Source organism: Neurospora hispaniola, assembly GCF_033458365.1.
Source record: "Neurospora hispaniola strain FGSC 10403 chromosome Unknown B0T23scaffold_5, whole genome shotgun sequence".
Classification (NCBI taxonomy): domain Eukaryota; kingdom Fungi; phylum Ascomycota; class Sordariomycetes; order Sordariales; family Sordariaceae; genus Neurospora; species Neurospora hispaniola.
In genome coordinates, this window is record NW_026944410.1 from 1,339,274 (window position 1) to 1,354,430 (window position 15,157).

The 15,157-nt window shown below is 52.4% G+C and overlaps 7 protein-coding genes across 7 annotated transcripts; 2 read left to right on the plus strand and 5 right to left on the minus strand.

The window, feature by feature from the left end:
* Nucleotides 1–109: 109 nt before the first annotated feature.
* B0T23DRAFT_319843 (uncharacterized protein) lies at nucleotides 110–1,311 on the minus strand (the record flags this gene model as incomplete). Its single annotated transcript, XM_062835146.1, has 3 exons — nucleotides 110–797; nucleotides 916–1,060; nucleotides 1,122–1,311. The coding sequence occupies 3 exons, from the start codon at nucleotides 1,309–1,311 to the stop codon at nucleotides 110–112; spliced, it is 1,023 nt and encodes a 340-aa protein (XP_062691645.1).
* A 763-nt stretch (nucleotides 1,312–2,074) lies between these two features.
* Nucleotides 2,075–3,760, minus strand: B0T23DRAFT_319444 (uncharacterized protein; the record flags this gene model as incomplete). Its single annotated transcript, XM_062835124.1, has 3 exons — nucleotides 2,075–2,829; nucleotides 2,939–3,204; nucleotides 3,276–3,760. The coding sequence occupies 3 exons, from the start codon at nucleotides 3,758–3,760 to the stop codon at nucleotides 2,075–2,077; spliced, it is 1,506 nt and encodes a 501-aa protein (XP_062691646.1).
* Nucleotides 3,761–3,880: 120 nt separating this feature from the next.
* B0T23DRAFT_405309 (uncharacterized protein) lies at nucleotides 3,881–4,363 on the plus strand (the record flags this gene model as incomplete). The annotated part of the gene is made up of 2 exons (XM_062838980.1): nucleotides 3,881–4,070; nucleotides 4,176–4,363. The coding sequence occupies 2 exons, from the start codon at nucleotides 3,881–3,883 to the stop codon at nucleotides 4,361–4,363; spliced, it is 378 nt and encodes a 125-aa protein (XP_062691647.1).
* A 910-nt stretch (nucleotides 4,364–5,273) lies between these two features.
* Nucleotides 5,274–5,572, plus strand: B0T23DRAFT_429552 (uncharacterized protein; the record flags this gene model as incomplete). Its single annotated transcript, XM_062840199.1, has 2 exons — nucleotides 5,274–5,317; nucleotides 5,377–5,572. The coding sequence occupies 2 exons, from the start codon at nucleotides 5,274–5,276 to the stop codon at nucleotides 5,570–5,572; spliced, it is 240 nt and encodes a 79-aa protein (XP_062691648.1).
* On the minus strand, nucleotides 5,472–8,792 carry B0T23DRAFT_162367 (fungal-specific transcription factor domain-containing protein). Its single transcript, XM_062832749.1, has 2 exons — nucleotides 5,914–8,792; nucleotides 5,472–5,861 (listed from the first exon to the last, which is right to left on the minus strand). The coding sequence occupies exons 1-2, from the start codon at nucleotides 8,713–8,715 to the stop codon at nucleotides 5,667–5,669; spliced, it is 2,997 nt and encodes a 998-aa protein (XP_062691649.1). The 5' UTR covers nucleotides 8,716–8,792; the 3' UTR covers nucleotides 5,472–5,666.
* Nucleotides 8,793–9,254: 462 nt separating this feature from the next.
* Nucleotides 9,255–10,745, minus strand: B0T23DRAFT_319563 (uncharacterized protein; the record flags this gene model as incomplete). Its single annotated transcript, XM_062835130.1, has 2 exons — nucleotides 9,255–9,705; nucleotides 9,847–10,745. The coding sequence occupies 2 exons, from the start codon at nucleotides 10,743–10,745 to the stop codon at nucleotides 9,255–9,257; spliced, it is 1,350 nt and encodes a 449-aa protein (XP_062691650.1).
* Nucleotides 10,746–12,056: 1,311 nt separating this feature from the next.
* B0T23DRAFT_405314 (uncharacterized protein) lies at nucleotides 12,057–14,822 on the minus strand (the record flags this gene model as incomplete). The annotated part of the gene is made up of 2 exons (XM_062838981.1): nucleotides 12,057–12,169; nucleotides 12,305–14,822. The coding sequence occupies 2 exons, from the start codon at nucleotides 14,820–14,822 to the stop codon at nucleotides 12,057–12,059; spliced, it is 2,631 nt and encodes an 876-aa protein (XP_062691651.1).
* Between the last annotated feature and the right edge of the window lie 335 nt (nucleotides 14,823–15,157).

A 15,157-nucleotide genomic window follows, 5' to 3' on the forward strand; every position in this document is an offset into this window, starting at 1 on the left:
TCCAACATAATCACATGTCAAAGCAGTAGAGATTTCCCACATCTCCAGTATATCTTGAAAGGCAATCGATAGCTGATATACCATGAATTGCCGATTTCCGATGGACGATCTACAATCGCATCGCTGCACCTGTTCCCTGGAAAGGTACTTGATGCACCTCCATTGCCTCCAGCTCGCAAACAGGATGAGCATCAGATGTCTTTTCCGGTGCCGTAGACTGTCCAAAGTGGGATTGAATATAGGGAGGATCGTGAGAGTGTACGTCAGGTTCCGAGTATCCGCTGTCTGCCAATGTCTTCCTTCGCCTGTGTCGTTTCAGCCAAAAGATGAGGCAACCGACGGCTACCAATGCGAGAAGAGGTCCAGCCACGACGCCGGCTATCCAGGCTCTTGATGAAGCACGCCTTGCATTTGTCTCAGGGACGAGATTCCCGTCAAATGTTGTGCTTGATGTAGGCGTTGAATTGCTGGTGGTGGTAGATAGATTATTTTCTGTTTTGTTTGACGAGCTCACCACTGTCCCTGTGTTTGATTCAGTTTCTGGTGAAATGTTCGACGAGCTCACTGGTCTATGTTGGGTGACGATTGAGGTGTATATTGCCGATGATATTATCACGGTAACATGTTGCGTTATCTCCACGGTAGTTTGATCTTGGCTATCGCTCGAGAAGCGGTTGTAGTATGCCGAGGAGACGGAGGCTACCGCACTCGGGTCTACTTCTTGGTAGATTGTAGGAACTGCCTCGTACCATGAGGTACATACCCAGTCCATCCAGCTTGTGAGGGGTGAGGGAAACCTGTCAAAGATAGTAGTACCCCGGCAGTCTGGGTATTTGCCTCCACTATAAGAAGAGAGGGTCAGCTTAGGCATCCGGTAACCTTTCATAAGTAAGCTTGCAAAGGGATTTAACACACCAAGTGCTATGTGGTTTTCCATTGAACAATAAAACTGAACCATCACACCCGACCGCAAAGTCGCATTGGGCTTTGGACGCACAGCAAGCGGCGTAACTGGAAGAGTACATAAATCTCTCCCCCGGTCCACAGGACACAGGGACCGCTTAATGAAAGCAAGTTAGAACAGAGCGAAACCCCAAACAAATATATAGCGCAGGACATACTATCTCCGTAGGAATAGATATAGGTGCCCTTCACATCGCCTGGTGGGAGGGTGGTTTGAGCTTCCGGAGCTGCCGAGCTGACCACAGGAATGCTGTCTTGAGCTGCTACCGAGCTAAATATGCCCAAGAGGCATACCCAGGCAAGTCGTATACCCAGTTGAAGATTAGGAATTCTGGCTCGGGAGGCCATGGTGCTCTGAATAGACCCTAAAAGTGTCAAAACAACCTGTTACGAGGAAGACCTGGAAGAGATTGGGAGGTGGAGACAAATGTGTCGAGAATTGGGGAACGTAAGCTGCTATCCAAGCCATGACATGATTTATAACACGAACGTTTACTATGGCGCACTATGGCGCAAGGCTTGATCCGGTTGTCCAGAAAGAGAAGGTGTTAGAGAAACATGTTGGGCGAAAATGTGGCGACACGGCGTGCTTGACTTCTTCACTAAACCCTGGCCGTTGATGATCAGGCATATCCTCAACAGCCTGAAGAATGTTCGGTCACCCGTCGGAAAAGCACAGCCCGAAGGATTTCGCCTGTGGGTATGAGTCGGGTATTTGAACCACTCGTTAGCGGCTTAGAAAGGTGAGGACGGGAAGCCGCAGAGTTGTCGATGTGATAGAGGTACTTCCGCAGACCATGTCTAAAGCTCAGGTATCGTGCCCGGACTCGACAAGGGCCGGGTGCTGTCCACCTTTGGACTAGCACTTCATCTACAGATCTCAAGAAAATCGCAAAGTTATGCAAAAAAGATAACGGGCAACATAGTGAAGGGATGACAGTAATGTCTTATCATCGAAACAATTGCTGCCAGACAACCCACAAGATGGCTCGAAATAAGAAGCAGAGACAGAATGAAAGGAAGGAAAGAAAATATTGCCCACACCAACCATGCCATGCACCTCCAACTAGGAGCTACCCCCCTCCATCCACCCTTCATCTGATAAGTGATCTTACCATTGCCCCCCCAAACCCATAACCCCCGTCATCCCAGCCACACCCATGCCCATCCCCAACCCGAGTCCATGAGAACCGTGTTGGCCCTCCGACGCCGGCAAAGTACCATATGCCGAATCCGAAACCTCGTCACCACCATTGCCCATCATCCCCTCCAAACAGGCCTCGAGATCGACTTCGCCATTCTTAAAGAAGGGGAGGTCGAGACTGCTGGGATCGAAGGTTTCGACGAGGGAGTCGAGCCAGGATGGGCTTTGTTGGTTTTCTGGGAACGTGACCCCATCAATCTCGTCACCTTCTCCTCCCTCTTCGTTTCTGTCTCCATGGTGGCCGTTCACACCGGCACCGGCATTGGCGTCTTCGGGGCTGTTTCCGAACCGGCTCGAACTAGGGCTGAGTGGGCTGCTAAGCGGCGTAATCACTTTCGCAGTGTTGTCGGTAGTGCCAGGACCGGCAGCACCAGTTGTTGTAGCAGGCCACACCCAGGTTCGGCTAAACTTGAATACCACGTCCTTGAACAGCTGATCGGCCTTTTGGTTCATTTGCGTCTGTACGGACGTCATCATCTTGTCGAGCTCCTGCCGGAAGATGGGCTCGACATAGCGGGGGAGTTCGCGACGCAGGAGGTCTTTGAAGGAGGAGATGTCGAAGTTTGAAGCGGTTGGTGGAGCTGTCGGGGTCTTGTTCTTTGTCGAAGAAGGGGATGTGTTAGATGAGGAGGAGGAAGTGGTGGGAGTGGAGGTGTCGTAATCTGTAAATGGAAGATTGTCAGAACCCGACGAAGGAAGAAAGAAGGAATGAAGGAGAGAAGAGAGAGTACACGAAACGAGGATGGAAAGGAGAGGAAAAGGAAGACAAACAAGGAGAAGGGATCTTCGACCCCGCTGGCCCCGGAAAGATAATACAGTACATATCATTCCACTTGTCTTCTTCTGACAACCCAGCCTTGGCTCTAGCGTGTAGCTTCTTGTCTTGTTCGTCGGTGATCACCTCGGGGACGTTGTCCTTTCGGAGTCGGCAGGGCGTTTCTGCCCTTTGATGGCTCTTGAGGTCATCGTCTGTCTTGAATTGATCGTAGCATCGGGGGCAGGTGTTTTTGAGTGAGTGGCGGCGGTAGATGTGTTCTCTGTGGGTTGGGGTTAGGTGTTAGTGTACTGTTTGAAAGTGAATAGATGAACGTGAGGAATGGGGGCGCACTTGACCCGATGAACACTATCCCATCCCGGTCCACAGCATGTCTTCACAGTCCTATATCTGGCGGGGTTGTGCTGACAAAACGGACAAGCGAACTTGCGGCCTTCTCCTCCTGGTGCTTCAGGGCCATGGTGTTTCGCCCGCTTGGTGGTCGCCTTCTTGAAATTCCCCGTCACAGCGTGATAATGTTGCCATTGTGCATGCTGATGCTTGGATAGCTCATCCTCAGTTGCGGCAGCGCTATCCTGGTCCTGGTTGTATGGGTGATTGCTTTCAACGGCCCCTCGAGGCCGCTTCAATGTCTTGGGAGAGGGCTGCTCGGGGAATTTATCAAGCCATTCGTCAAGCTTACGAGCGAACCTCGCCATAGATAGCTGAAGAATCAGTTTCTTTCGTCTGCTCAGGAGGCTGCTAGCGGTTTCAGTCGTCGTCGCTGTCGAGCTGTTGGCTGGAGTTTTGCCTAACTTGGAAATACACACGTCCTCCATCAAGGGCCGGAACAATCATGAAATCGATCCGTGTTGGGCTAGAGAGCGCCAAGCCAGAGACATCAGCGGTGATATCCTGGCGATGCAAATACTCGGACTTGGAAAGCTGGGTTGGTGGGTATGGTATATATGGATGGCTGCCCTGATAAGGCTGGAGAGGTATGTCGAGCAATGAAGGTAGACAAGAACTCAGTACCTAATGGAACCAAGGCCTGGAAAGGAGTAGATGCTGGAATATGGACGGACCAAAGGGTAATGTTGACTTCGACTAACCAAACTATGATTAGCTACCAGGTAGAGACGGAGGTTCGTGGGAATCGGATGAGAGAATTGTAAAATTGGGTTCGAAAAGAAATGTACGAGATGAAGTCCAATTGAAAGCTTGATAGCAGACCAGTCGGATGGACAAGGTGAGCAAAACTTGACCAAAATCCCCAAACGTTAAATACCTGCTCGCAGTTTGCGCAAATGCGGAGAAGGAACAAGATAGAGTGGTGTAGATACAGCCCTCCATCAGCTGGTGTCATGATACACCACACCTCACCCACCACCCCTTCCAAGATCCCGAAGATCCCACAGCAAGAACCTCGAATTCTCCAATGAACTTCCTAGAAGCGGGACACAACTGGGCGAGGATGAGCAGTGGTGTAAGATCAACGAAGCATTGCAACTGCAATTCTGCGACCTTGCAACCCAGATCAAAGTGCGGTGGCGGCGGCGGCGGGATACTCCGAAGGTAGGAGGGTAGTAAAGGTAGGTCCCGCATGACATGCCGAAAGAGGGTTAACACCAATGCCCGCTGAGGATTGTTGGCTTGGCCTGGTCTCCCGGCATGCAGCCGACATGTTGTGGTGACCTCGTGCATAAGGTAATTGCTCAATTGCGGAGAGTCCCTATATCCATGTTGGGAGAGGTAATCGAGACTCACATGCAGTAGGCGAGGCTGTGGAAAAGGGGTATAACATCCAATTGGCCCTTTTTTCCACACCTTATCGCGGCATCAGGCCGGCCGACGAATCTTACAGTGAGTTGTCATCAATGATGCTGTTTCTCTGAGGCAGATGACGCGTTTAAAATTCCAACAAGAGCAACTCAATTGCGACGAGAGGTGAAGATTCGGCGAGTGTTGTGTTGTGAACGTTGACAACGATGAGGGCCGGCTATACACGATGATCAAAAAGGCCATGATTGGGATATAGAGGTACCCTTGCTGGCGTCGCCATGATCAATTCCGAATAACCAAGTGCCTCCCGGGTGAGCCTCCCGGGCTGAATTTGGCGATTTCAATCCTCACGTTGTGGAGGACAATGCCCAACCGCAAAGTCGAGGCCTCTCTCATATCTTTTGCTGTCCCTGGCCTCCTGTCCCTGGCCTCTCAAGTAGCCACTTTCGTGGAGGATAAAAGGTTAGAACTTTCCCCCGGAGCAGGATTTCAAGATGTTCTCCATTCAAAACCGAAATTTCCAAGAAGAACACAGTTGCTCGGCTCCGCCCTCAGAAATCCACATACAAAATGACACCGATCAAGGTTCCTACTTCAAAGCCCTCAAAGGCCAAGTAAGTGGTACCAACCATTTCAAACTGTTCCAAAGGTCACACTGACATATGGGCTGTAGTAAATCATCAGAAAGCTCATATCGCCTCGAGACATATCTTCAAAGTGACCCCACCGTCACCGAAAGGTTGATGAACAACTCCGGCCTCGACGGGATACTGGGTCGGATTGGTACCTTGGAGGCCAAAGTAAATGCGCTGGCGCAATCATCTTATGGGTCTCCCTCACCAAGGTCTGGAAGCGCGAACAGTCGATGAGGAACAGTTGGACGGACAAGAACGCATCATTACAAGCATTGTATCAGGATTGGGAATTGTACGGCATGCATGGATATGGAGTTTTGGACAGGTCTTAAACGGGTGCGAAAACCGCAGAAACTTGAGCATGAGCCGACACCGGCGCCGGGGCGGGACCTGTAACGGGAGCCGGAGCCGGAGCCGTAGCCGGAGCTGACACGGGAGTTAAACCTGGAGTTGGGACTGGAGCAGGAGCAGGAGCAGGAGCTGGAGCTGGATCTTCAGCAAAGTCGGCAATAGGTCCAAAGGTCTAGGGAACCATTAGCACGGCAATTCAAACAGCATGTAACCAGCCAACTTACTGCAGAGTCAAGATCCGCCCAATCCGTAAACGTCCAGTTATCCCAAAGCCTCCTCGTGAAACCAGGCGTCGTGGCCTCCCCCTCCTGATCTGCAACCTGATCTTGCACCGATCCAACCATTTCTGCCGCCCAATGAGCGCGAAGGGCATCCTCCAGCAACTGATCATCCGGCGACACGCCATCAGCCTCTTCAACTTCATTCTCAGCCTCCTCATCCTCCTCCTCCTCCTCCCCATTCTCCTCCCCATCCGCTGGGGTATTCTCCTTTGCAGCTTTCTGATTAGCACCGCTCGCCAGACTTGGGAAGACATGACCTGTCTGGCGCGTCACCTCCCTTTTGAGCTCCTCCAATATGATGGCCCACTTGCGCGCGGGCGAATAGGGACTGGTATCCGACGCCAACATCTTGATGCCTCTTTCCACCAGCTTGTGCAACTTGCCATCCATCACTTCATGGCCGCGGTAGTGAGGGCCACCAAACAATTTCTGGCGCTCGCGAATGTGCGGGAGGATGATCAAGACGACGGCGGCGCAGTAGGCGACCTGGTGGGGGTACCAGAGCGTCACGAATTGCGCGTTGTCCTCTGTGCGACCAAGGCCGGTGACGACACTGAGGCTGACTCGTGCCGCGTCGACGCACTCGCGGATGGCGTAGTCAGTGGCTTCTTTCAGTTCGCCTGATTGAGGGTAGGGCGTGGTGAGGAAGGGCCGGTAGGCAAGCATGGTGGCATGACAGTGTGCTATCCGGATGAAAACCATCTGCCTCTGGAAAAGGGGAAGCAGCAAGGTGGGCTTAAGATTCCTGAGGAGGTATGGCAGCTCGTCCCTCCACTGCTGAACCTCTTTGCCAATGCGTAGAGCGCTATCGATCCTTTGCTGGTTGGGGATCTCTCGAAGCGAGTATACTTGGTGGAGGAGCTTGTCGATGAGCTTGTTCAACTTGGCATGGGAGACCAGTGCTTCCATGTAGCAATCCCCCTTGTGTGCTCGAACAGGGCCAGTGGGGCCCATGTCCTCGTCGTTGACAGCGTCTGGAAGCTCTTGATCGATGAAATCGTCACGGAAGTGGCTGGGTCGTCCAAAGACCATGCTGAGTTGTTTGTCGATAATGTAAGCCGTCCAGAATGTTCGCCTCTCGCACTGGAGCTTGGCATAGTCCGGTCTTTTGATAATGTCGCGTCCAAGTCCACGGTTTCTGCCCACACGCCGATGAAGACCGAGGTTTGTGATCATCTGAAGGGTATTGCCAAATGTATACCAAGCTTTGTTCAAACGGCATGTGCTTAAGAGGTACAAGTCCTGCAAGAGGCGAGCTTGGACAGAGTCTAACCTCGGATCGCCTTTCTCGGCATCTGTGAGATTTAGGGCGGTGTTTAGCAATGAATCGCCGTATTCGAGGGACCAGATATAGTCGTCTGGAGGAGGCATTTTCCTGCTCTTCATCGCCTTGCCGGTTTTTTTGTTCATGCGCACCCACGACTTTGGAGCATCCCTGAAGAGCGAGCCAAGAGCCATGGTCATAAGGGCAACAGCGGCACGGGCATGGCCTACACCATACCACAACTCCTGACGAGCCACAAAGTTCTTTTCAACTTGTTCCAACCAATTCCGTACGGTGTGACGATGGAGAAAATGGAAGGTGCCGTTCCAGCTCCTGAAGAAGTGGTCCTGCTGTTGGTACCACCTCTGTCGATTGGATGGAAACCGAACGGTTGTCGAACGGTCCCAGGGCTGATCAAGAGGAAGCCGAGAAGTACGCTGGACCTGGGCAAGCTTTTTCCAAGCCGCATGAAGAAAGACAAGAGGTGGAGTGTCCTCATCTCCGTAGCGGCGATCAACCTTGAGGCTCAGGTAGTCCTGTCCAGGGCCGCCATGGCGAGCAATGTCGTCTCTCATGGCCTGTCCCTCAGCATCACCCCCATCATTTCCAGGTCCTTGGACAGGCTGTGGCAGATCGTCAGGCCCCAAGACAGCATCAACCAGTGCGGGCTTGTGATAGGGACCTCTCAGTTCCGGGTTCGGAAGATCTTCGTATCGGTTGCGACTGTTGCGTTTCTTGTAGGTGCACTCCTGCCTCATGGTGAAGCATCTATCGCACGGTAGAGTGCCTGAACAGGGATGGCGTCCATCTCGACAGATGTCGCAGGCTCGCTTGACCCAGCTTCGCTCGCGTATCTCCTTTCCGCGGATGTCTGTAGTACGGGCAAAGTTGCGGGTGTTGGGATCATTGGGAGGTGGAGGAGGAGTCCTTGCGCGGCCTCGGTAGTAGGGGTTGTTGTAGGTGCACTCTACGCCTTTCTTGATGCAGTTTGCGCATGGCTGGAAGCCCTGGCACTTTTGACGGCGGCCATGGCAGGCATCACACGCCCGGGTGATCCTCTGCTTCTTCTTGGCAGGCCTGTCCTCTGAAGGCTCCTCCGGGGTCTGCCGTTCTTGGGATTCTTGTTGTTGCTGTTGCTGCTGCTCTTGCTGCTGCTGCTGCTGCTGCTGCTGCTGCTGCTGCTGCTGCTCTGGCTGTGGTTGCTGTGGTTGTTGATCAAGCTGGCCTTGTCCTTGAGCCCCATACTGTTGCTGCTGGGGATTGGACTGCGATGACTGAGAACGGGAAGCATAGGCCTGCTGCTGGATTTGGGGATGTTGGAATTGTTGGAGTTGTTGCACTGGCTGGACGTGCTGGACGTGCTGGGGAGGCTGATGATACTGTTGGGCGGTTATCTGCTGGGAGGGGTACGAGGGCAGGGGAACGCGTGTGGTGGGCGGCGCATTGCCGTAATAAAAAGCATTCTCATGATGATTGGACATGATGGGGGCCCCAAGTGAAACGATCCTGGGATGATGGGCGCAAGCGGTGGTGCTCGGGATATTGCAAGCCAGATAACCTGATTCGGAGGTCACCAGACTCGATGGCAGCGACCACGGAAAAGTGGTTCGGTTCCGTTCAGTTCAACACACAATGTCATGTCAGGGTTAGGGTTACACTCGCCATGTACATACCACCTCCACCTCATTGAGCGTCACTTCTCACATTAGCCTCGGTATCTACGATCGAGAGGCCCTTGCCAGATTGGAAGAGAGATAAAAACTTTTCATCAAGTTCTTACTATTCATAACTCAAGGAAGGGCCGTGGTGTCTCCATGATTCATATATCAACAACAGGTCCAGAAGCGGGCGACTTGGACCAAAAGGCGGGTCAGGGTTGTTGCATGACGATACTTGTTAAGTTCGAGGCATGCAGGTGACTGCTCCTGTTTGATCCCACCGGCTGTTGTCCTCCACTCTCCATGCCTTTATACTTACATTCTATCGATAGCCGCTTTTTCACACTTATAGCTTATACAGCCTATGCAAGTCCCATAGGACACCTCCTCCCACCGGTACCACCAATGCAACCACCCTTAGCCAACACCTCCAGTCTCCTCCTCTCCAAATCCCTTACCATCTCCTCAATCTCTTCCTTCCCCTGTCCCCTCAATTTCTCGGGGCCAACCTCATGGATGTGATAGCCCTCCGGCTGGAACCTGCTACCCCCATCACCCGGAACCGGAGCCCCAGCCAAGCGACTCAGTAGGGCCGACGGTCCCCAGCGTTTCCAAAACGTCGGCTTCACATACCACGGGTCAAGTTCGTATACGTTGTAGTGATACTTTCCGGTGGCTGGGTCGACGTCCTTGTCGATTTTGTGGAGGACCATCCACTCGGGTCGGGGAGGGCTGAGGTGAAGGAGCAACCAGCGGCGGAAGAGGAGGAACCAGGTCAGGGACTTTTCTTGCCATTGAGGCGGTTCGGGGAAACTATACGTAGAATGACGGTTAGTATCTCACCGGGGCGGGCAAAGCGAGAGAGAGAGAAAGAGAGAGAAAAGGAAAAAAAAAAAAAAAAAAAAAAAAAAAAAAAAAAAAAAAAAAAAAAAAAAAAAAAGAGGGAAAGCATACTTCATAGCCTCTCTCAACTTCTTCCCCATCAACACCCCAATAAACCCTTTCCCAACGCCCCTCAAAAAGCTGGGCTGGCTCAACAGCAACAAATCCACCGTATGCTTCGCCACCTTTTCGTTGCTCTCTGTATACCGCACCTCCGTATCTTCATACCAATCACTCCACCGCTTCATCTTTTCCATCCACTCCAGTCCACTCTCCTCCTCTTCTCGCTCCTCCCCCTCCTTCTTCTTCCTCCCGAACCTGTCCAACTCCTCCATCCCAATCCCCATCAACTCCCCCACCTCCCTCCACACCACACCCAACGCACACCTCTCCACCACACTCACCTCCCTCCACTCCCACCTGCCGATCCACCTCTCCGGCTCCAGCGCAAACATGCTCAGCGTGTACAGCATATCCCCGTTCTTGATCCGTCCCGCCTTCTGCCAGCGGCCATGCAACCAATTCATTCTCGCCAGCGCCTCCAGCCCCCTCTTCTCCCAGGGCGGGTTGATGATGATTTCCCCAATCAGGACCTCGGTGTCGGTGGCTCGCTTGGAAGCGCTTTTGGTCGCGGAAAGTTGGCCTGTTGCTAGCAAAAGGGACGAGATGGAGGGGATCGAGTAGGTCTTGAAGAGGGCGAAGAAGAGGGAGCGCCTATAGAGGTAGGGAAACTCGCGCTGGGAGAGGTCCATGTGGATTTGGTGGGCGTCTTGAAGGGTCATTTTGTCCAGATTGGTGGGGGAGCCATCCGGGGCGAAGTAGTGCGGGAAGCGGGTGCGGTAGGAGTGCAGGCGCTGGAAGCGGAGGTAGCGAATGAGGAGGAGGTAAGAGGGAACGAGCACGGTGAGGATGGTGGTCCAGCTCCAGACGAGACTGGTTGGTAGAGGTAAGGAGGGTATGATGGTTGACATGAGGCTATCGGGTGGTGATGGTGTCGTGGTGTTCATACTGATGATGCTGAGGTGGGTAGCATGAGAGCAGGCCCTTTCTCTCTCGTGTTTGAAGCTAAAGTGACGTAGGAGGCTTGAGCATTGTAGGACAGAGGAGACAAAGGCTACTTATACTGATGCACTTCGTGAACTTGTGCCCACCCCCGGCCCTCAGTTTCCGGATATGTATTTGCATGTCTTGTCTCGGTAGTGGAGTAGATAGATGTACAGCTCACCCCCTTAAGGTTCGTTAGCGTGGTACTTACAGAGAGCTCTTTTACCACTTTTTGGCGGGCTATACTAAAGCCCTAGCGTGACAGCGTCTCATTCGTTATTGCCCGCTGTGAATGGAATCAATGTTTTGGTGCATGTGAGTGAGACACACGCTGGTTTGGTTTTGCGGTGGTTTGAACCAATAGGAATGCTGCAATCCTTAGCCTCTCCCTTCTTAGAAGAGGGTGCAAGTCTTATGCTAACAAACTTTCAAGCATTGAACTGTACGTCTACTATGGTAGGGATAGGAACAAACACATTTGCGCTCGCACCCCGGCATCACACACCTTCTCCGCTCGCTGGAATCCTTCCATCCGTTCGGTCAGATAGCAGAGTGGGAGGGGCGAATCCTGGTACCCGCTCGCCTCGGTTGATCATCGGTTGATGGTTCATTCAGAATGCGGTTGCAGTCCCATGTTTCACGGCATGAACCATGTTGCACTGGCGGCCTGGTTATTGCGCGCATTCTTTGAAGACACCACTCCGCCAAATCTTTTCCGTCGACATGCCCATCGTCATAATTATCATGAAGTAATATCGACGCATAGCTGCTTACGCGAAGAGATTTTACTCGCTAGCCGAAACGTGATTCGTGACTGATCAGAGGTGCCCGAAAGGTGTGGAGTGACGATGCATGGCATCAGACACCGTCAGTGAGATTTTGGCGTGTTGCAAATTTCAAAGCCATCGGCAGCGCCAGCATATGACCCCTCTTGATCTGAAGTCCTCCCATCAAACATTCCATTCAACCGTCTTCCTGTATCTTCCGCGGTTGCCAACTGAAGCGTTAAAAATCAACTCATGCCAGGAAAATATGTGTCTGGAATGTCAGCTTCGCTTTGAAAAATAGTTTGCACACAATATCATGAGCCTCAGATAATCCTCTCAAGATGCCTATATATCGAGTTTGCCAGGTTCACTGGTCATTGATCTTATCCCGTCTCCAACTCCTCAATTCAAACCACAAGTTGTTCTTGCCTTTTCCCTCGCCTCGAGTCCTGCCAAAATCGTGCGGAAGAGTCAAATCCGAATAGGGAACGAAGCCACCACCCAGATCGAGAAGGGGAACCATAGACGGTCGCCCATGTGCACACTGAAACGGGAATGCACAATTGGCCAGCCGCAAGACCAAGCTGCTGCATTCATCCACAGACAGTTCGTCGTTGAACATGATGGCGCCTGACTTGTTAGCATAATGACCTCTCATGCCGAGGGAGCAAAGGAGAACTCACTTCTACAAGACCTAGAATTCAACAACTCCAACATACCTTCCGGGCAATCATGGAACCTAGCGACCCAGTCACGTTCTCCCTCTTTCTGGGTGGCGCTGATCCCACGACTCGCAGACAAGCCCCGACCGGGGTTGTCATTCAGCCTCCATATCTCCTTCCGAAGCAACTCGACCAGCACTCGCGGCTCCAACCGACACCGCTCCAAAACGCTGGGTGGCAGTGACTGTACTTCCACGGTGAACCTCGTCGAGTGTTCCTGGCGTGCGAAGACTTCGTAGAAAATGCCCCAGTACTCAAAGTGTGTTTTGTATCTGACAAGAAGGTTCCCGTCTTGCTTTGACAGGTCGAAGCGGAGAGGGCGTTGCAGGGATTGCGTTCGGGCCATGATTTGGTCCGACTCTGTGGTATCTGAGCGGCGGACAATGGTGAAATAAGATTTCATCAAATCTTCGACGCGGATTCGCTCGTCAGCCGCGTGCTGATCGATCAGCATCAGGACGCTTCGGTCAGCGTCGGAGCTGGGAGAGACTTTGTCTACTTCCGTGGGAGCCAGTTTGACAAAGATGAATTTCTTATCAACTTGTGCAACGACAATTGCCGTACGCAGGGCATCTCTGGAGATTCGGCCCTGCAAGGTAACCAAGGCCCCCCCATTGGTTAGTTCCACATTGACGGCTCCCATAGAGTGGCGACTACAGCTATGATGAGCGCCTTGCTCCGAAGACTCGTACAACCCGGGCACATGGGGTATGGGAGCTTCGACAGGCTTGAAAGCGGTTCTTCTTGACGCCGGGACACCACCTTGACGTAGTGACTCCTTTTGACGTGGCTTTGGAGTGTCTTGAGGTCTCGTTCCGGGGGCAGAATGGGGTCGAATCACAAAGCCAGTCCGCGGATCTATGAGTGTTCTGGTATTCGTAGTGGGATTTACCCACTCCACATAGTTGTCCGTCTTGCTGCTGTCCAAGCTTGGGGGCAGACTGGACTGTCGACTCGGTCCTCGTGACGCGAAGGGAGCATTGCTTGATGGACGTGGCTCGACATCCTCGAACGGCTTTCGTATGAGCTTACCGGCTCTGTCAAACAGTGGATTTTGAGCCCACGGGACAATTTCCACATTTTGAGTAGGTGTGCTGGCAGATTTGACGGCTCCGTCTGTAGAAAAGGCTGAACTACCTTCTTTAATATGACGGTTGACTGAGCTGGCCCAAGAACTACTGGGAGTCGATCGCGCTAGTCCCGAGGGGGTGTGCTTCTTGTCGCGACTGGAGGCTGCCTGTGAGGATGAAGGGGAGCCAGACCTTTTGAGACCACTGGACTCGGGTAATGAGCCCCTTGAAGATTTGAGTCTTTCCAAGGCATTGACAGGCTTGGGCCGGAAATGGTGTTTCTTTAAGAACTCGTAGGCTATCACCTGAAGAAGGTCGGTGATGATGGAGAGGTCCTGCTGCCTTTCGTCTAGAAAGTGATCGGCATTGAGAGAACCCTCTTGCCCGGACATGATGACTTGAAGAAAAAACATGGGCCATCGATCAATTCCTTTTCTTGACTTGAGTTCTTTTAAAGTGAATCCTTCTCTCCTCCTTGGCTGCCCTTCGTTGAGTGCTGCTTCTTCGATGACGCCAAACCCGGAATTTGCAAATACGCGGTTGACCTCCTCGTACAGAATATTGGAGTCGTTTTCATTTGATAGGGGTCGTATGCCCAAAGACATGAATTGCACCCGCCTTGTTGCTACAGGGACGAGACAGAAGCAGCCGCTCACAGAAACACCAGGTACGGAGGCTCCAACTGGAACCCATGACTTGGAGTCCTGTTCCTCAGTCAGTGAAGCTTGAGCAAAAAGGCTGGAGGCCCGCAGCACCAGTTCATCAGCAAGGTTCCGACGGTCTTGGAACTGGTTGGCTATCCCGGAAGTGCGAAGCGTAACAAAATGTTGAGAAAACGCGTCCCGGACGGATACAGTAACCTCGTTTGGCCAAGCAAGAAGGAGGGAAACAATGGTATGGATGAGCTGGTCAAGGCTCTTAGCCGTGCCCAGTCGTTCAATTTGGGTGGCCCTCTGCTTTACGCGGACGGGCATGGAGCCGAAAAGGTTGCGAACAGTAACACGCGTTCCACTTGGGAAGGCCAGAAGGCGCTCTTCGGGAAGAGCAGGAGTGTTGCGGGCCACGATACGGGAGTTGTGAATCGTTAAAGCGTTATGTGAGCGGTGTTCATGATGATGAGAAGAGATGGAAAGCAGAGACAGAGCTGCTAAAGAAGCTAGGAACTGGCCATGTCTTCCATGGAAATCGGGATGTGGCGGATATCGCGAGGTATAGTGAAGCTTGCCGAGACCGCCCTCCTCACGAAAACAGGCTGGAGGTATACCGAGCCCATCATCCTCGACCGAGCAGTTTCCACGGCTGTAGTCGATAGAAATATTGATCTTGGTTGCACTGGCGTCGAGTGAGTTTCGAAGCAGGCCATCAACAACGCCGTTCAGGGAGGTAATAACCGTTGAAGACTTGATCTGGGCGATAACGTCCCCAGGGAGTGGTTGGATGGACATTGTAGTGGTTGACGTGAGTCCAACATGACTTTTTGGCAGAAAGGTCTCGGCGGGTGGTCGGCGATGCAAACAGACACTGTTGAGCTCTGGAAGGTGAGTTCTATAAGGACGGGACCTGCCCAAGAGATGCAGCCAGGGAATGGAATGGAGGTGACGTAAGTATAAGAATAAAAAGTGCGATGGGTTAATGCGTAGGCGCCAGTCAATGCCCGTAGTCAAGGCTTGTGAATTGAAAGTACCTAGTAGCGGATGCCGTTGAAGGAAGCAGCTTGGATGAAGCCATTCAGAAGCAAAACAGAAAGACGTCAGGTCAAAGCTCTCTCTGTCTTGGCACT